Consider the following 20,608-nt stretch of genomic DNA (forward strand, 5'->3'; position numbering starts at 1 on the left):
TTTCAACGTCCTTGAAAATAGGGAATAAGAGTTAATTGTGCAGTCTTGGTGCCTGGGGCAGGCGGCAAGACCCATTACTAGAGATCATGATTTTGATTTGACCTATAAAACCAGCATCACTAGCACCAACATGTGCTGTACGGCAGATCACCTACTGTCAGGCCAGTAACTCCTTTGGGGAGAGGGCCCCAGACTGGAGTAGATAATCAGCTTTATCCCTTTCAGAGCAAAAGCAGTCCTGAGGAATTGTAAGATCCAAGTCTGCACTGCCTGGCGTTGCAGCTCATCAGGCTGTCGCTGATTGACAGGTGAGTGGCCAGTGCCCAGGTGTGCTTGGGTAACTTGCTGGGTTGGCTACAGTCCATGCCTATTGGGGTTGATGGCTGTGAGTTGCCACCCTCTTTATTGTTGTTTGGGCCAAGGATTGGGCCCCTGCTTCTTGTTTCCCGATATGGGGTTGCCTTGTACATCAATTCTAGAAAGACATTAGTTTGTCCAGTGAAAACTTTTTACAGAGGGCAGGGCTAGAGGACGGTCCTTTTTGTTTGGTTTTTCTTTTTGCCTTCAGTTATGGCTGGGGCTTGCAAAAGGCAAAACTTTTTGCAAAAGCAGGCACTGCAAAACTACGAATCCACTGCTCTTGCTGGCTGTTTTTTAAAAGGTCTTTTTTTAAAAAAAAAAAAAAATTGGACAGGACAGAAATTGAGGGGAGGGGTTGAAAGATAAAGACACCTGCAGGCCTGCTTCACCTCCTGTGAAGTGTGCCCCCTGGAGGTGGGGAGCTGGGGGCTCGAACCCAGATCCTTGAGTTTTGTACTGTGCGCCCTTATCCTGGTGTGCCACCACCCACCCGCCCCCCCAGACGATGATGGTCTTAAATGCACAATGTTTGCTTAACCACTGTGCTATCTCCCACTGCAAAAATTTGCAAGTAACCTCAGAATGCTTTGCTTTATGAGTTCTTTCAATACTTCAAAGTTTTCCTGTTTTTACCCTTGTTTTTTAGGTTGGCCATTAGTGCTTTGCCTCACGCACCCACCTGAACTGCGGTGCTTTCTAAGATCTTGCTTCTCTAGCTTCGAGCACGGAAACAAGGTCGTTCACCTTGCTACAAGTGTGTGCGAGTCTGTGTAGCCATGACCTAAAGCCTAAGGACATATGCATTTACTTCTGGTTTTTTTTTTTGTTTGTTTTTTTGTTTTTGTAAGAGGGGTACAAAGAGAAAGAAACTGAACTACTTCTGCTCACCCTTTCTCCAGTTCCTCCTCGTCTGGCTGTGAAAGGTGAAGTCAATTCCAGATAGCAAGTTTCTCAAAGACGTTACTCAGAACCAAAGCGAGAACAAGAGGAACACGGTGCGTGCTGTTTGAAGGGCAAAGCAACTGTACAGACGCTTTGAACAGCAGGGGCTCCACCAGCAGGGTAAGCTGACGTGAGTACACAAGATTCCAGGCACGTCTTTTTTCCTGAACAACTCCACGCACAATATAAACATACGTGATTTCACTATGTGCTTGACAAAGTTATACGTAGCTTTGTTTGCAATACTAACAAATGGTAAACAAACAAACAAAACTAATGCTCATCAGTAGGGAAATAAATACGTTTTATTATGTACTTGGCAGTCACTGAAGGAACGAGGCTCTTCTGTTCTGCACAGACCACAGCTGTTAAGCACGTGGACTCTGGACCCAAGCTGCCTAAGCTCAGATCCCTGCTCCATCACTTTCTAGTCTGTGGGACTTCATGGTTTTCAACTCTTTTGTCCTAAAATCGATGTCTTGCAAGATTAGAGTGAGGAATAAATGAACTTACCCATGTAAACACTGAAAAGTGCTTGGTTATTATTACTGATATGATGAAAACCTGTGATGTACTGTTTGATGGAAAGATAAAATTAAGTAATATACCATGCAAGTGAGGTTCATTATTTAAAAATGCAAAAATCTGTGAATATACACGTACATACTGTGAACTTTTGCACAGCAGAATTTCTGCATGGAAGGAACTCAGCAGCTGCTGTTTTTTTCTCAAAGTTAAAGCTTTCTAGTAAACTCCTTTTAAAAAAGCCACATAAGTCACACACACACACACACTTCTTTTTTGATACCTGGCATTGCACGTGCCAAAGTGGTGCCCTGGTCCCACCCCTTCAGAAATAAACAAGTCTTTACATATCTCACTTTCTCTCTTCTGAATAAATCTTAAAAAACAAGGGAGTCCGGCGGTAGCACAGCAGGTTAAGCGCGCGTGGAGCAAAGCGCAAGGACCGGAGTAAGGTTCGAGCCCCCGGCTCCCCACCTGCAGGGGCGTCGCTTCACAGGCGGTGAAGCAGGTCTGCAGATGATGTCTGTCTTTCCCCCTCTGTCTCCCTTCCTCTCTCCATTTCCACTCCTGCGGTGCCCTCTGTGGACGGGCAACGGGACTTCTCGCCATCTGCCTGCGGGGTCCTCTTGTGGCACAATGTCACTGCTCCCAGACAAAGAGCCCTGGGCCCCTCTGGGCCCTGAACGCCGCCCGGAGCAGCAGGTCACGGTCACCGGGAGGAGTCTCCAGCTCCTCTGTGCATTGACTTCAGGTATCATGAAAACTAACAGTGAAGTATTTGCAAAAAGGAAGGGAGGGGCGGACTTAGCGCGGAAGGGCTTCATTAATCAGTGAGTGGCAGTGAGAGCTGAAGGTTCACAAGGACGATGATGTTCAGTCTGGAAACCGACAAGAACTCCACACCACTATGGGCCAGGCGGCGGCCCACCGGGTTGAGCGCAGACATCACAGGGCGCAGGGACCCGGGTTCAAGCCCCTGGTCCCCTCCTGCACAGGGAGCTACAGGGGTGGCGAAGCAGGGCCGCAAGTGTCTCTGTCCCCTCCCCTCTCCATTTTTCTCTACTAAATAAAATATTTAAAACGAGGAAGAACTCGGCCCTGCAGGTCTCTCACCGAACTCAGTAACTCGGACTGTGGTGGGCAGCTGCAGGGGACCTTTCCCTTTTAATTCTGAGATCCTCTGGATTTAAGATATTTACAGCGGGCATGCCATTCGCACAATAAAATAAAGGGAAAAGAAGAATGTCCTTCGTGTTGCGACTGCCTGGCCTGTGCGGTCAGCAGCGACCCCGCCGGGCATCCAGAGCCGCACTGGAGGCGGGTCCACGCGGCGGTCCTGTCTACACCGCAGCTACGCGGGTCCCTCCCCAGGGGCGCACTGGGGCGCCGCTTCAGGCTGGTCGGGGCCCACCGTCCCCTGCCCACCGCGGGCCAGAAAGCACCTCCCCGAGGGCCGAGTCAGGCCTCACGCACCCCCGTCCCCAGGTCTCCGCACCCTCCGACCCCGCACCCCGGTCCCCGCACCCTCTGCCCCTGCACCCCCGTCCCCGCACCTCCGTCTCCACACCCTCCGTCCCCGCACCCCGGTCTCCGCACCCCGGTCTCCGCACCCTCCGTCCCGCACCCTCCGACCCGCACCCTCCGTCTCCGCACCCCGGTCCCTGCACCCTCCGCCCCTGCACCCCCGTCCCCGCACCCCGGTCTCCGCACCCCCGTCCCCACACCCCGGTCTCCGCACCCTCCATCCCGCACCCTCCGACCCCGCACCCCGGTCCCGCACCCTCCGTCCCCGCACCCTCTGCCCCTGCACCCCCGTCCCCGCACCTCCGTCTCCACACCCTCCGTCCCCGCACCCCGGTCTCCGCACCCCCGTCCCCACACCCCGGTCTCCGCACCCTCCGACCCGCACCCTCCGTCCCCGCACCCCGGTCCCCGCACCCTCCGTCCCCGCACCCTCTGCCCCTGCACCCCAGTCCCCGCACCCCGGTCTCCGCACCCCCGTCCCCACACCCCGGTCTCCGCACCCTCCGTCCCGCACCCCGGTCCCCGCACCCTCCGTCCCCGCACCCTCTGCCCCTGCACCCCCGTCCCCGCACCTCCGTCTCCACACCCTCCGTCCCCGCACCCCGGTCTCCGCACCCCCGTCCCCACACCCCGGTCTCCGCACCCTCCGTCCCGCACCCTCCGTCCCCGCACCCCGGTCCCCGCACCCTCCGTCCCCGCACCCTCTGCCCCTGCACCCCCGTCTCCACACCCTCCGTCCCCGCACCCCCGTCCCCACACCCCGGTCTCCGCACCCTCGACCCGCACCCTCCGTCCCCGCACCCTCCGTCCCCGCACCCTCCGTCCCGCACCCTCCGACCCCGAACCCCCGTCCCCGCACCCCCGTCCCGCACCCCCGTCCCCGCACCCTCCGACCCCGCACCCCCGTCCCCGCACCCTCCGACCCCGCACCCCCGTCCCCGCACCCTCCGTCCCCGCACCTCCCGAGGCGAGTCCGCGGCGCCAACCCCGAGGCCGGGCGGGGCGGGGCTTCCCGGGCGGAGTCGCGTCTCCTGACAGGCGTGTCCTGGGGCGGCCGGACAGCTCGACCCCGCTCAGCCCCCGGCCCCGGCCCCGCAGCTCAGCCCCCGGACCCCGCCGCCGCCGCCTCCTCCGCCGCCGCCGCATGGAGACCGGCTCCGACTCAGGTCAGAGGCCGCGGAGCAGCGCGGGGCCGGGGGGGGGGGGGGGGGGGGGCGCGTGGCGGGTGGCGGCCGGCGGGCCGAGCGGAGCCCCTGTGTTGGGTCGGGTTGTGCCGACTGGCGGCCCCTCGGGTCGGGTCCAGTCGGGCTGTGCCGAGCGGCGGCCCCTCGTGTCGAGCCGGGCCGAGCCGAGCCGAGCCGGGCCGAGCCGGGCAGAGCCGGGCCGAGCCGAGCCGAGCCGAGCCGAGCCGGGCCGAGCCAGGCCGAGCTGGGCCGAGCCGAGCCGAGCCGGGCAGAGCCGAGCCGAGCCGAGCCGGGCAGAGTCGAGCCGAGCCGGGCCGAGCCGAGCCGGGCAGAGCCGAGCCGGGCAGAGTCGAGCCGGGCAGAGTCGAGCCGGGCAGAGTCGAGCCGAGCCGGGCAGAGCCGGGCAGAGTCGAGCCGAGCCGAGCCGGGCCGAGCCGAGCCGAGCCGAGCCGGGCAGAGTCGAGCCGAGCCGGGCAGAGCCGAGCCGGGCCGAGCCGAGCCGAGCCGAGCCGGGCAGAGCCGAGCCGGGCAGAGCCGAGCCGAGCCGGGCCGAGCCGAGCCGAGCCGAGCCGGGCAGAGTCGAGCCGGGCCGAGCCGAGCCGAGCCGGGCAGAGCCGAGCCGAGCCGGGCAGAGCCGAGCCGAGCCGAGCCGGGCAGAGTCGAGCCGGGCCGAGCCGAGCCGGGCAGAGTCGAGCCGGGCAGAGTCGAGCCGAGCCGGGCAGAGCCGGGCAGAGTCGAGCCGAGCCGAGCCGGGCCGAGCCGAGCCGAGCCGAGCCGGGCAGAGTCGAGCCGAGCCGGGCAGAGCCGAGCCGGGCCGAGCCGAGCCGAGCCGAGCCGGGCAGAGCCGAGCCGGGCAGAGCCGAGCCGAGCCGAGCCGAGCCGAGCCGGGCAGAGTCGAGCCGGGCCGAGCCGAGCCGAGCCGGGCAGAGCCGAGCCGAGCCGGGCAGAGCCGAGCCGAGCCGAGCCGGGCAGAGTCGAGCCGGGCCGAGCCGAGCCGGGCAGAGTCGAGCCGGGCCGAGCCGAGCCGAGCCGAGCCGGGCAGAGCCGAGCCGAGCCGAGCCGGGCAGAGTCGAGCCGAGCCGGGCAGAGCCGAGCCGGGCCGAGCCGAGCCGAGCCGAGCCGGGCAGAGCCGAGCCGGGCAGAGCCGAGCCGAGCCGGGCCGAGCCGAGCCGAGCCGAGCCGGGCAGAGTCGAGCCGGGCCGAGCCGAGCCGAGCCGAGCCGGGCAGAGCCGAGCCGAGCCGAGCCGGGCAGAGTCGAGCCGGGCCGAGCCGAGCCGGGCAGAGTCGAGCCGAGCCGGGCAGAGCCGGGCAGAGTCGAGCCGAGCCGAGCCGGGCCGAGCCGAGCCGAGCCGAGCCGGGCAGAGTCGAGCCGAGCCGGGCAGAGCCGAGCCGGGCCGAGCCGAGCCGAGCCGAGCCGGGCAGAGCCGAGCCGGGCAGAGCCGAGCCGAGCCGGGCCGAGCCGAGCCGAGCCGAGCCGGGCAGAGTCGAGCCGGGCCGAGCCGAGCCGAGCCGGGCAGAGCCGAGCCGAGCCGAGCCGGGCAGAGTCGAGCCGGGCCGAGCCGAGCCGGGCAGAGTCGAGCCGGGCCGAGCCGAGCCGGGCAGAGTCGAGCCGGGCCGAGCCGAGCCGAGCCGGGCAGAGCCGAGCCGAGCCGAGCCGGGCAGAGTCGAGCCGGGCCGAGCCGAGCCGGGCAGAGTCGAGCCGGGCCGAGCCGAGCCGAGCCGAGCCGGGCAGAGCCGAGCCGAGCCGAGCCGGGCCCAGCGAGCCTGCGGCGGGGGGGGCGCTGGGGGGGTGCGGGCGGGCGGCAGGCCCGGCCCCCGAGAGCGAGCGGCGGGCGGAGCGGGGACGCGGCGCGGGGGCTCGGCACAGGCGCGGAGCCCGGGGACGGCCGCCGGGGAGGATCGGGGGGTGCGGAGCCCAGACCCCCCCGCGCGCCCTCCCCCAACATGGCCGCCGCCGCCTCCCAGGACGAGCTGAGTGAGTCGGGCGGGCGCCGGGCCGGGGCGGGACCGGGGCGCGGGGGCCGGTGTGGGGGTGCGGGCCGGGGCCGGGGTGCGGGACCAGGGGGCCGGGGCCGGGGTGCGGGGCGCGGGCGAGCGCCGCGGGCGAGTAGGCCGCAGCTTTGCACCGTCACGTTGCGAAACTGAAACCCGAGCTGCGGGCGGAGCCTCGTACCGCCGCGCCCCTGCTGCCCCGAGGGGTGGGGGTGGGTGGGGTGAGGGTGCGGTGGGTGCGGTAGGCTGCCGAGCCCCTTCCCTGCCCTGGAGGCCAGGGAGGCTGGCTGGTGGGGAGATAAGCCCGGCGCCTGCCTGGAAGTGGGGGCCCAGACTCTGCCCTGGAGGTGGGGGGACCTGCTGCCCCTGCCCTGGATGTTGGGGCCCAGTCCCTGCCCTGGGGGTGGGGAGACCTGCTGCCCCTGCCCTTGGAAGTGGGGGGCACCCTGCCCTGGAGGTGGGAGCAGTCCAGCTTCTCTCCATGGCCAGGAGCCCCAGGGTGAACAGGAGAGGTGCAGCCCTTGTTTGGGGGAACTGGTCACCCAGTCCAGGCCGTCCAGCTCCCATGACGTGTTGGTAGTGTAGTCCGAGGCGAGGTGGAAGGAACACCGTGGGGAAACGATGGGGTGGGTCATCGCAGGACTGCCAGGTGGGCCCTGCCCGCTGTCCCCCAGTTGATGGGTCAGGTGGGCCCTGCCCGCTGTCCCCCCTAGTTGATGGTCAGGTGGGTCCTGCCCGCTGTCTCCCCAGTTGATGGGTCAGGTGGGCCCTGCCCGCTGTCCCCCAGTTGATGGGTCAGGTGGGCCCTGCCCGCTGTCCCCTAGTTGATGGTCAGGTGGGCCCTGCCCGCTGTCCCCTAGTTGATGGTCAGGTGGGCCCTGCTCGCTGTCCCCCAGTTGATGGTCAGGTGGGCCCTGCCCGCTGTCCCCCAGTTGATGGTCAGGTGGGCCCTGCCCGCTGTCCCCCAGTTGATGGTCAGGTGGGTCCTGCCCGCTGTCTCCCCAGTTGATGGGTCAGGTGGGCCCTGCCTGCTGTCCCCCAGTTGATGGTCAGGTGGGCCCTGCCCGCTGTCCCCTAGTTGATGGCCAGGTGGGCCCTGCCCGCTGTCCCCCAGTTGATGGCTCAGGTGGGCCCTGCCCGCTGTCCCCCAGTTGATGGGTCAGGTGGGCCCTGCCCGCTGTCCCCCAGTTGATGGTCAGGTGGGCCCTGCCCGCTGTCCCCCAGTTGATGGTCAGGTGGGCCCTGCCCGCTGTCCCCCAGTTGATGGGTCAGGTGGGCCCTGCCCGCTGTCCCCCAGTTGATGGGTCAGGTGGGCCGTGCCCACTGTCCCCCAGTTGATGGGTCAGGTGGGCCCTGCCCGCTGTCCCCCCTAGTTGATGGTCAGGTGGGCCCTGCCCGCTGTCCCCCAGTTGATGGTCAGGTGGGTCCTGCCCGCTGTCTCCCCAGTTGATGGGTCAGGTGGGCCCTGCCCGCTGTCCCCTAGTTGATGGTCAGGTAGGCCCTGCCCGCTGTCCCCCAGTTGATGGGTCAGGTGGGCCCTGCCCGCTGTCCCCTAGTTGATGGCCAGGTGGGCCCTGCCCGCTGTCCCCCAGTTGATGGGTCAGGTGGGCCCTGCCCGCTGTCCCCCAGTTGATGGGTCAGGTGGGCACTGCCCGCTGTCTCCCCAGTTGATGGTCAGGTGGGCCCTGCCCGCTGTCCCCCAGTTGATGGTCAGGTGGGCCCTGCCTGCTGTCCCCCAGTTGATGGTCAAGTGGGCCCTGCCCGCTGTCTCCCCAGTTGATGGTCAGGTGGGCCCTGCTCGCTGTCCCCCAGTTGATGGGTCAGGTGGGCCCTGCCCGCTGTCTCCCCAGTTGATGGGTCAGGTGGGCCCTGCCTGCTGTCCCCCAGTTGATGGGTCAGGTGGGCCCTGCCCGCTGTCTCCCAGTTGATGGGTCAGGTGGGCCCTGCCCGCTGTCCCCCAGTTGATGGGTCAGGTGGGCCCTGCCCGCTGTCCCCCCTAGTTGATGGTCAGGTGGGCCCTGCCCGCTGTCCCCCAGTTGATGGGTCAGGTGGGCCCTGCCCGCTGTCCCCCCTAGTTGATGGTCAGGTGGGCCCTGCCCGCTGTCCCCCAGTTGATGGTCAGGTGGGTCCTGCCCGCTGTCTCCCCAGTTGATGGGTCAGGTGGGCCCTGCCTGCTGTCCCCCAGTTGATGGTCAGGTGGGCCCTGCCCGCTGTCTCCCCAGTTGATGGTCAGGTGGGCCCTGCTCGCTGTCCCCCAGTTGATGGTCAGGTGGGCCCTGCCCGCTGTCCCCCAGTTGATGGGTCAGGTGGGCCCTGCCCGCTGTCCCACACTTGATGGGTCAGGTGGGCCCTGCTCGCTGTCCCCCAGTTGATGGTCAGGTGGGCCCTGCCCGCTGTCCCCCAGTTGATGGTCAGGTGGGCCCTGCCCGCTGTCCCCCAGTTGATGGGTCAGGTGGGCCGTGCCCGCTGTCCCCAAGTTGATGGGTCAGGTGGGCCCTGCCCGCTGTCCCCCCTAGTTGATGGTCAGGTGGGCCCTGCCCGCTGTCCCCTAGTTGATGGCCAGGTGGGCCCTGCCCGCTGTCCCCCAGTTGATGGGTCAGGTGGGCCCTGCCCGCTGTCCCCCCTAGTTGATGGTCAGGTGGGCCCTGCCCGCTGTCCCCTAGTTGATGGCCAGGTGGGCCCTGCCCGCTGTCCCCCAGTTGATGGGTCAGGTGGGCCCTGCCCGCTGTCCCCCAGTTGATGGGTCAGGTGGGCCCTGCCCGCTGTCCCCCCTAGTTGATGGTCAGGTGGGCCCTGCCCGCTGTCCCCCAGTTGATGGTCAGGTGGGCCCTGCCCGCTGTCCCCCAGTTGATGGTCAGGTGGGTCCTGCCCACTGTCTCCCCAGTTGATGGGTCAGGTGGGCCCTGCCCGCTGTCCCCTAGTTGATGGTCAGGTGGGCCCTGCCCGCTGTCCCCTAGTTGATGGCCAGGTGGGCCCTGCCCGCTGTCCCCCAGTTGATGGGTCAGTTGGGCCCTGCCCGCTGTCCCCCAGTTGATGGGTCAGGTGGGCACTGCCCGCTGTCCCCCCTTGTTGATGGTCAGGTGGGCCCTGCCCGCTGTCCCCCAGTTGATGGGTCAGGTGGGCCCTGCCCGCTGTCCCCCCTAGTTGATGGTCAGGTGGGCCCTGCCCGCTGTCCCCCAGTTGATGGTCAGGTGGGTCCTGCCCGCTGTCTCCCCAGTTGATGGGTCAGGTGGGCCCTGCCCGCTGTCCCCCAGTTGATGGGTCAGGTGGGCCCTGCCTGCTGTCCCCCAGTTGATGGTCAGATGGGCCCTGCCCTCTGTCTCCCCAGTTGATGGTCAGGTGGGCCCTGCCCGCTGTCCCCCAGTTGATGGTCAGGTGGGTCCTGCCCGCTGTCTCCCCAGTTGATGGGTCAGGTGGGCCCTGCCTGCTGTCCCCCAGTTGATGGTCAGGTGGGCCCTGCCCGCTGTCCCCTAGTTGATGGCCAGGTGGGCCCTGCCCGCTGTCCCCCAGTTGATGGGTCAGGTGGGCCCTGCCCGCTGTCCCCTAGTTGATGGCCAGGTGGGCCCTGCCCGCTGTCCCCCATTTGATGGGTCAGGTGGGCCCTGCCCGCTGTCCCACAGTTGATGGGTCAGGTGGGCCCTGCTCGCTGTCCACCAGTTGATGGTCAGGTGGGCCCTGCCCGCTGTCCCCCAGTTGATGGTCAGGTTGGCCCTGCCCGCTGTCCCCCAGTTGATGGGTCAGGTGGGCCGTGCCCGCTGTCCCCCAGTTGATGGGTCAGGTGGGCCCTGCCCGCTGTCCCCCCTAGTTGATGGTCAGGTGGGCCCTGCCCGCTGTCCCCCCTAGTTGATGGTCAGGTGGGCCCTGCCCGCTGTCCCACAGTTGATGGGTCAGGTGGGCCCTGCCCGCTGTCCCCCAGTTGATGGGTCAGGTGGGCCCTGCCCGCTGTCTCCCAGTTGATGGTCAGGTGGGCCCTGCCCGCTGTCCCCCAGTTGATGGTCAGGTGGGCCCTGCCCGCTGTCCCCCAGTTGATGGGTCAGGTGGGCCATGCCCGCTGTCCCCCAGTTGATGGGTCAGGTGGGCCCTGCCCGCTGTCCCCCCTAGTTGATGGTCAGGTGGGCCCTGCCCGCTGTCCCCCAGTTGATGGTCAGGTGGGCCCTGCCCGCTGTCCCCCAGTTGATGGTCAGGTGGGTCCTGCCCGCTGTCTCCCCAGTTGATGGGTCAGGTGGGCCCTGCCTGCTGTCCCCCAGTTGATGGTCAGGTGGGCCCTGCCCGCTGTCCCCTAGTTGATGGCCAGGTGGGCCCTGCCCGCTGTCCCCCAGTTGATGGTCAGGTGGGCCCTGCCCGCTGTCCCACAGTTGATGGGTCAGGTGGGCCCTGCTCGCTGTCCCCCAGTTGATGGTCAGGTGGGCCCTGCCCGCTGTCCCCCAGTTGATGGTCAGGTAGGCCCTGCCCGCTGTCCCCCAGTTGATGGGTCAGGTGGGCCCTGCCCGCTGTCCCCCAGTTGATGGGTCAGGTGGGCCCTGCCCGCTGTCCCCCCTAGTTGATGGTCAGGTGGGCCCTGCCCGCTGTCCCCCCTAGTTGATGGTCAGGTGGGCCCTGCCCGCTGTACCACAGTTGATGGGTCAGGTGGGCCCTGCCCGCTGTCCCCCAGTTGATGGGTCAGGTGGGCCCTGCCCGCTGTCTCCCAGTTGATGGTCAGGTGGGCCCTGCCCGCTGTCCCCCAGTTGATGGTCAGGTGGGCCCTGCCCGCTGTCCCCCAGTTGATGGGTCAGGTGGGCCATGCCCGCTGTCCCCCAGTTGATGGGTCAGGTGGGCCCTGCCCGCTGTCCCCCCTAGTTGATGGTCAGGTGGGCCCTGCCCGCTGTCCCCCAGTTGATGGTCAGGTGGGTCCTGCCCGCTGTCTCCCCAGTTGATGGTCAGGTTGGCCCTGCCCGCTGTCCTCCAGTTGATGGGTCAGGTGGGCCATGCCCGCTGTCCCCCAGTTGATGGGTCAGGTGGGCCCTGCCCGCTGTCCCCCCTAGTTGATGGTCAGGTGGGCCCTGCCCGCTGTCCCCCAGTTGATGGTCAGGTGGGTCCTGCCCGCTGTCCCCCAGTTGATGGTCAGGTTGGCCCTGCCCGCTGTCCTCCAGTTGATGGGTCAGGTGGGCCCTGCCCGCTGTCTCCCCAGTTGATGGGTCAGGTGGGCCCTGCTCGCTGTCCCCCAGTTGATGGTCAGGTGGGCCCTGCCCGCTGTCCCCCCTAGTTGATGGTCAGGTGGGCCCTGCCCGCTGTCCCCCAGTTGATGGTCAGGTGGGTCCTGCCCGCTGTCTCCCCAGTTGATGGTCAGGTGGGCCCTGCCCGCTGTCTCCCCAGTTGATGGTCAGGTGGGCCCTGCCCGCTGTCCCCCAGTTGATGGTCAGGTGGGTCCTGCCCGCTGTCTCCCCAGTTGATGGGTCAGGTGGGCCCTGCCCGCTGTCCCCCAGTTGATGGTCAGGTGGGCCCTGCCCACTGTCCCCTAGTTGATGGTCAGGTGGGCCCTGCCCGCTGTCCCCCAGTTGATGGGTCAGGTGGGCCCTGCCCGCTGTCCCCCAGTTGATGGGTCAGGTGGGCCCTGCCCGCTGTTCCCCAGTTGATGGGTCAGGTGGGCCCTGCCCGCTGTCCCCCAGTTGATGGGTCAGGTGGGCCCTGCCCGCTGTCCCCCAGTTGATGGTCAGGTGGGTCCTGCCCGCTGTCTCCCCAGTTGATGGGTCAGGTGGGCCCTGCCCGCTGTCCCCCAGTTGATGGGTCAGGTGGGCCCTGCCCGCTGTCCCCCAGTTGATGGTCAGGTGGGCCCTGCCCGCTGTCCCCCAGTTGATGGGTCAGGTGGGCCCTGCCCGCTGTCCCACAGTTGATGGTCAGGTGGGCCCTGCCCGCTGTCCCCCCAGTTGATGGTCAGGTGGGCCCTGCCCGCTGTCCCCCAGTTGATGGTCAGGTGGGCCGTGCCCGCTGTCCCCCAGTTGATGGCCAGGTGGGCCCTGCCCGCTGTCCCCCAGTTGATGATCAGGTGGGCCCTGCCCGCTGTCTCCCCAGTTGATGGTCAGGTGGGCCCTGCCCGCTGTCTCCCCAGTTGATGGTCAGGTGGGCCCTGCCCGCTGTCCCCCAGTTGATGGTCAGGTGGGCCCTGCCCGCTGTCCCCCAGTTGATGGTCAGGTGGGCCCTGCCCGCTGTCCCCCAGTTGATGGTCAGGTGGGCCCTGCCCGCTGTCTCCCCAGTTGATGGTCAGGTGGGCCCTGCCCGCTGTCCCCCCTAGTTGATGGCCAGGTGGGCCGTGCCCGCTGTCCCCCAGTTGATGGTCAGGTGGGCCGTGCCCGCTGTCCCCTAGTTGATGGCCAGGTGGGCCCTGCCCGCTGTCTCCCCAGTTGGTGGAGAAACCCTGCAGCTGCTTTCAGGGGAGCCAGGACTGGGTGAACTGGCAGCTTTGTGACCTGCAGCCCCTTCCATCTCCGTGTGAAAGTGGTTGTGGCTGAGGTTGTCTGAGTCTTCTCTGTAGCTGTTTGTATACCCAAGATCTCACCAGAGCCCTCCATAGCTGCCCCAGGCACGTTAGTGGGAGTTATCCTGTTTGAAGACACAGGCGTAGAAGTGATTAGGGCTCATTTAGAAGGTTGCTGGCTGTACCATGCCTGATGTCTGTTCACTTTGAAGCTGAAAGCAGCAACTGGTGCGGCTAGCAGGGTGCAGAGTGAGTGGACAGGGCTCCTGCTGTGCTTGGAGAGAGACGTGGACTCTTAGCCACAGAGCTGGTGACGCTGAGGCTTGCTGAGGCGTTTCTGCTCTAAACGTGTGCGGTCATCATCGCTGTTCAGCTCCTGAACACGTTCCAGCATGCAGACTGACACGGCCAGCTGAACCCCGATTCCCCCTCCCCGTCTTCACTCCATCTGCGGCAGCTCCCCCACTTCCAGCCTCTGCGATTCCCACTGCTCTGGGCGTCTCCTGTAGGTGACCTCACAGAGCGTTTGCTGTTTTGTGGCCGATCAGTTTCCTCATACTGTCCTTAGAAGGCCGATCACGCCCTGCATGTGCCAGTGTTCACGGGCTCTGTAGAGGACGTTCCCGTCAGGGACAGAGGAGGGCTGTAACCCACCATGCTCTAGTTGCGTGCACACAGGCCGTGCGCCTTGTTTTGGTTAGGTGTGCTCTGTGACTTAGACACAACAGCGGAGTCACCTAAGAAGTTGATAGGAGACTCGAGACTATCTTTCTTCCCTCTAAGGACTGGATGTGTGCCGGAGAGATGGTGCGTTGGGTAGGGAGACCGTCTGCCATGCTTTTTGCAGGCTGGAGCCCCAGCGTCACGTGGAAGGTGTTTGGCAGTGGACGTTTAGTTCTGATGCCGTGGGCTCCCCTTAGGCCCCCTCCCCACAGTGACAAAGTGGCCTAGGTGGACCAGAAGGTGGGCTCTGAGCATGAGGTCCTGGGTTCAGTCCTTGGCACATATATCTGGGTGAGTGATTCTAGCTTACTCTTTAAATAAGTAAATAGATAAGTAAGCATTAGAAAAATGAAAAGTGGCTTAGAACAGAGAAATTACACATGTGTGAGTCCCCGCCTCCCCCTCTTCCCCCACTCTCTCTCACACACACCTTTTTAAAAATTGGTTTTCTTTTTTTAGAACTTTTAAAAAATATTTTTTATATTTGTTTTTCCTTTTGCTGCCTTGTTTTTATTATTGTTGTGGTTATTGATGTCGTTGTTGGATAGGACAGAGAGAAATGGAGGGAGGAGGGGAAGACAGAGAGGGGGAGAGACAGATAGACACCTGCAGACCTGCTTCACCGCCTGTGAAGCGACCCCCCCCTGCAGGTGGGGAGCCGGGGTCTTGAACCGGGATCCTTACGCCGGTCTTTGTGCTTTGCGCCACCTGCGGCGCTTAACCTGCTGCGCTACCACCCGCCCCCCGCCCCACCTTTGTATGTGTGTATTTTCTTTCTTTTTTTCCCCCGTGCTGCATTTTCTTACCCTACGTCTGTTGATAGATACTTGGGTTGTTTGTACGTTTTAACTTTTATGAATAATGCTATTCTGAATGTGGTTGCGCATGTCTCTGAGGTTCTTTTGAATATATACCAAGCAGGGGGATTGCTGGGTCATATGTTATATCTTTATTTTCTTGAGAAATCGTGATGCTGTTTTTCACAGCGATGGTACCTTTTGATGTTCCCACCGACAGTGCACGGGTCACAGTCCTGTAAAGCCGTGCCAGTAGTAGTTACTGTGCTCTTCCTCATGCGATGGAGGGATTCAATACACAGCCTCAGGTCAGCGTGACATGTGCTCTACTCCCCCGACCCTATTTTAAATCTGATCTTGCTGTTGTTTCTTGTCATTATGGGACACTGCTCCAGAACTGACAGTCCCCTAAACCTGGAGAGCTTTTCTTTTTGTATTTCTTAGTCAATATGAGGTAGTCTGCTACTCCATTTTTTTCCATATGAACGAGAGAAAGAGAGAAGCCAGAATACTGTTCCAGCATATGTGGATACAGACATGCACAGACGCCCCCTGCTCTGTACATTGTGTGGATACAGACATGCACAGACCCCCCGGCTCTGTACATTGTGTGGATACAGACATGCACAGACCCCCCTGCTCTGTACATTGTGTGGATACAGACATGCACAGACCCCCCTGCTCTGTACATTGTGTGGATACAGACATGCACAGACCCCCCTGCTCTGTACATTGTGTGGATACAGACATGCACAGACCCCCCTGCTCTGTACATTGTGTGGATACAGACATGCACAGACCCCCCTGCTCTGTACATTGTGTGGATACAGACATGCACAGACACCCCTGCTCTGTACATTGTGTGGATACAGACATGCACAGACGCCCCCTGCTCTGTACATTGTGTGGATACAGACATGCACAGACGCCCCCTGCTCTGTACATTGTGTGGATACAGACATGCACAGACCCCCCTGCTCTGTACATTGTGTGGATACAGACATGCACAGACCCCCTGCTCTGTACATTGTGTGGATACAGACATGCACAGACGCCCCCTGCTCTGTACATTGTGTGGATACAGACATGCACATACCCCCCTGCTCTGTACATTGTGTGGATACAGACATGCACAGATGCCCCCTGCTCTGTACATTGTGTGGATACAGACATGCACAGATACCCCCCTGCTCTGTACATTGTGTGGATACAGACATGCACAGACCCCCCTGCTCTGTACATTGTGTGGATACAGACATGCACAGACGCCCCTGCTCTGTACATTGTGTGGATACAGACATGCACAGACCCCCCTGCTCTGTACATTGTGTGGATACAGACATGCACAGACCCCCCTGCTCTGTACATTGTGTGGATACAGACATGCACAGACCCTCCTGCTCTGTGCATTGTGTGGATACAGACATGCACAGACCCCCCTGCTCTGTACATTGTGTGGATACAGACATGCACAGACCCCCCTGCTCTGTACATTGTGTGGATACAGACATGCACAGATACCCCCTGCTGTGTACATTGTGTGGATACAGACATGCACAGACCCCCCTGCTCTGTACATTGTGTGGATACAGACATGCACAGATACCCCCCTGCTCTGTACATTGTGTGGATACAGACATGCACAGACCCCCCTGCTCTGTACATTGTGTGGATACAGACATGCACAGACCCCCCTGCTCTGTACATTGTGTGGATACAGACATGCACAGATACCCCCCTGCTCTGTACATTGTGTGGATACAGACATGCACAGACCCCCCTGCTCTGTACATTGTGTGGATACAGACATGCACAGACGCCCCTGCTCTGTACATTGTGTGGATACAGACATGCACAGACACCCCTGCTCTGTACATTGTGTGGATACAGACATGCACAGAACCCTGCTCTGTACATTGTGTGGATACAGACATGCACAGATACCCCCTGCTCTGTACATTGTGTGGATACAGACATGCACAGATGCCCCTGCTCTGTACATTGTGTGGATACAGACATGCACAGATACCCCCTGCTGTGTACATTGTGTGGATACAGACATGCACAGACCCCCCTGCTCTGTACATTGTGTGGATACAGACATGCACAGATACCCCCCTGCTCTGTACATTGTGTGGATACAGACATGCACAGACCCCCCTGCTCTGTACATTGTGTGGATACAGACATGCACAGACCCCCCTGCTCTGTACATTGTGTGGATACAGACATGCGCAGACCCCCCTGCTCTGTACATTGTGTGGATACAGACATGCGCAGATGCCCCTGCTCTGTACATTGTGTGGATACAGACATGCACAGACCCCCTGCTCTGTACATTGTGTGGATACAGACATGCACAGATACCCCTGCTCTGTACATTGTGTGGATACAGACATGCACAGACCCCCCTGCTCTGTACATTGTGTGGATACAGACATGCACAGACGCCCCCTGCTCTGTACATTGTGTGGATACAGACATGCACAGACGCCCCTGCTCTGTACATTGTGTGGATACAGACATGCACAGACCCCCCTGCTCTGTACATTGTGTGGATACAGACATGCACAGACCCCCCTGCTCTGTACATTGTGTGGATACAGACATGCACAGACCCTCCTGCTCTGTGCATTGTGTGGATACAGACATGCACAGACCCCCCTGCTCTGTACATTGTGTGGATACAGACATGCACAGACCCCCCTGCTCTGTACATTGTGTGGATACAGACATGCACAGACCCCCTGCTCTGTACATTGTGTGGATACAGACATGCACAGACCCCCCTGCTCTGTACATTGTGTGGATACAGACATGCACAGACGCCCCTGCTCTGTACATTGTGTGGATACAGACATGCACAGACACCCCTGCTCTGTACATTGTGTGGATACAGACATGCACAGAACCCTGCTCTGTACATTGTGTGGATACAGACATGCACAGATACCCCCTGCTCTGTACATTGTGTGGATTCAGACATGCACAGATGCCCCTGCTCTGTACATTGTGTGGATACAGACATGCACAGATACCCCCTGCTGTGTACATTGTGTGGATACAGACATGCACAGACCCCCCTGCTCTGTACATTGTGTGGATACAGACATGCACAGATACCCCCCTGCTCTGTACATTGTGTGGATACAGACATGCACAGACTCCCCTGCTCTGTACATTGTGTGGATACAGACATGCACAGACGCCCCTGCTCTGTACATTGTGTGGATACAGACATGCACAGACACCCCTGCTCTGTACATTGTGTGGATACAGACATGCACAGAACCCTGCTCTGTACATTGTGTGGATACAGACATGCACTGATACCCCCTGCTCTGTACATTGTGTGGATACAGACATGCACAGATGCCCCTGCTCTGTACATTGTGTGGATACAGACATGCACAGATACCCCCTGCTGTGTACATTGTGTGGATACAGACATGCACAGACGCCCCTGCTCTGTACATTGTGTGGATACAGACATGCACAGACGCCCCTGCTCTGTACATTGTGTGGATACAGACATGCACAGACCCCCCTGCTCTGTACATTGTGTGGATACAGACATGCACAGACCCCCCTGCTCTGTACATTGTGTGGATACAGACATGCACAGATACCCCCCTGCTCTGTACATTGTGTGGATACAGACATGCACAGACCCCCCTGCTCTGTACATTGTGTGGATACAGACATGCACAGACCCCCCTGCTCTGTACATTGTGTGGATACAGACATGCACAGACCCCCCTGCTCTGTACATTGTGTGGATACAGACATGCACAGATACCCCCCTGCTCTGTACATTGTGTGGATACAGACATGCACAGATACCCCCCTGCTCTGTACATTGTGTGGATACAGACATGCACAGATGCCCCCTGCTCTGTACATTGTGTGGATACAGACATGCACAGACCCCCCTGCTCTGTACATTGTGTGGATACAGACATGCGCAGATGCCCCTGCTCTGTACATTGTGTGGATACAGACATGCACAGATACCCCCCTGCTCTGTACATTGTGTGGATACAGACATGCACAGATACCCCCTGCTCTGTACATTGTGTGGATACAGACATGCACAGACGCCCCTGCTCTGTACATTGTGTGGATACAGACATGCACAGACCCCCCTGCTCTGTACATTGTGTGGATACAGACATGCACAGACCCCCCTGCTCTGTACATTGTGTGGATACAGACGTGCACAGACCCCGTGCTCTGTACATTGTGTGGATACAGACGTGCACAGACGCCCCTGCTCTGTACATTGTGTGGATACAGACATGCACAGATGCCCCTGCTCTGTACATTGTGTGGATACAGACATGCACAGACGCCCCTGCTCTGTACATTGTGTGGATACAGACATGCACAGATATCCCCTGCTCTGTACATTGTGTGGATACAGACATGCACAGATATCCCCTGCTCTGTACATTGTGTGGATACAGACATGCACAGATACCCCCCTGCTCTGTACATTGTGTGGATACAGACATGCGCAGATACCCCCCTGCTCTGTACATTGTGTGGATACAGACATGCGCAGATACCCCCCTGCTCTGTACATTGTGTGGATACAGACATGCGCAGATGCCCCTGCTCTGTACATTGTGTGGATACAGACATGCGCAGATGCCCCTGCTCTGTAAATTGTGTGGATACAGACATGCGCAGACCCCCCTGCTCTGTACATTGTGTGGGTACAGACATGCGCAGATGCCCCTGCTCTGTACATTGTGTGGATACAGACATGCACAGACCCCCCTGCTCTGTACATTGTGTGGATACAGACATGCACAGACGCCCCCTGCTCTGTACATTGTGTGGATACAGACATGCACAGACCCCCTGCTCTGTACATTATGTGGATACAGACATGCACAGACGCCCCTGCTCTGTACATTGTGTGGATACAGACATGCACAGATACCCCCCTGCTCTGTACATTGTGTGGATACAGACATGCACAGACCCCCCCTGCTCTGTACATTGTGTGGATACAGACATGCACAGACGCCCCCTGCTCTGTACATTGTGTGGATACAGACATGCACAGACGCCCCTGCTCTGTACATTGTGTGGATACAGACATGCGCAGACCCCCCTGCTCTGTACATTGTGTGGATACAGACATGCACAGATACCCCCCTGCTCTGTACATTGTGTGGATACAGACATGCACAGATATCCCCTGCTCTGTACATTGTGTGGATATAGACATGCACAGATACCCCCCTGCTCTGTACATTGTGTGGATACAGACATGCACAGACGCCCCTGCTCTGTACATTGTGTGGATACAGACATGCACAGACGCCCCCTGCTCTGTACATTGTGTGGATACAGACATGCGCAGACGCCCTGCTCTCCTCTGTGCATCAGGCGCTTGATAGGCTGCTGGCAGTACTGCTGTTCCAGGGGTTTACTACTTCAGCAGCTATTGAAAAGCTGCACCCAGGGAGGCTCCCTGTGTCCCAGCTCTCCCTCTCTCCTTTTTCTCTTTCCTGACTCCTCCTACCCTCTTTCTCTTTCGTTTTCCCCCTTCTCTCCCTCTCCCTCCCCACTCCCTATCCCTCTGCCTTTCCTTCTCCCTCCCCCTCCACCCTCTCTTTCCTTAGTTTTTTCTAATAGAGACAGGGTAGGGTGGCCTGGAGGTGGCACAGTGATAAAGCTTTGTTCTCTCAAGCTTGAGGTGCTGAGTCCAGTCCCCAGCAGCACATATGCCAGAAATATGGGTGTGGTTCTTTCTCTCTGTCTCTTCTCCTATCTTTCAAGTAAATAAATAAATAAATAAATAAATAAATAAATAAAATCCTTAAAAGAGAGACAGACAGACAGTGACTACAGCCCTGCAGCTTCCTTCGCTGTGCTGTGGACCATTTTCAGACTGGCTGGACACATGGCAGTGCAGCCACTCTTCAGCTGAGCTGTTTCACGGCCTCCTCACTCCCTCCTCCTCCTCCTTCTTCTTTTTAAACTTTATTTACTTTTTATTGATTTGGAATGAACGACAAGATCATAGGATAAGAGGGGTATAATTCCACACAGTTCCCACCACCAGCGTTCCGTATCCCATCCCCTCCCTTGGAAGC

The 20,608-nt window shown here is 60.7% G+C and overlaps 1 protein-coding gene across 3 annotated transcripts in view; it reads left to right on the forward strand.

The window, feature by feature from the left end:
• Window positions 1-4,480: 4,480 nt before the first annotated feature.
• Window positions 4,481-20,608, forward strand: part of ECPAS (Ecm29 proteasome adaptor and scaffold) — a 119,306-nt gene continuing 103,178 nt past the window's right edge. Inside the window, exon 1 of one of the 3 annotated variants that reach the window (XM_060199017.1) lies at window positions 4,481-4,517. In XM_060199017.1, the coding sequence (XP_060055000.1) occupies window positions 4,496-4,517 (22 nt within the window). In that variant the 5' untranslated portion in view covers window positions 4,481-4,495. Of the gene's footprint in view, window positions 4,518-6,393; window positions 6,511-12,422; window positions 12,442-20,608 lie in introns of those variants that run through there. The other 2 variants (XM_060199016.1, XM_060199018.1) reach the window with 2 other exon arrangements.

This window comes from Erinaceus europaeus, chromosome 10 (genome assembly GCF_950295315.1).
Source record: "Erinaceus europaeus chromosome 10, mEriEur2.1, whole genome shotgun sequence".
Classification (NCBI taxonomy): domain Eukaryota; kingdom Metazoa; phylum Chordata; class Mammalia; order Eulipotyphla; family Erinaceidae; genus Erinaceus; species Erinaceus europaeus.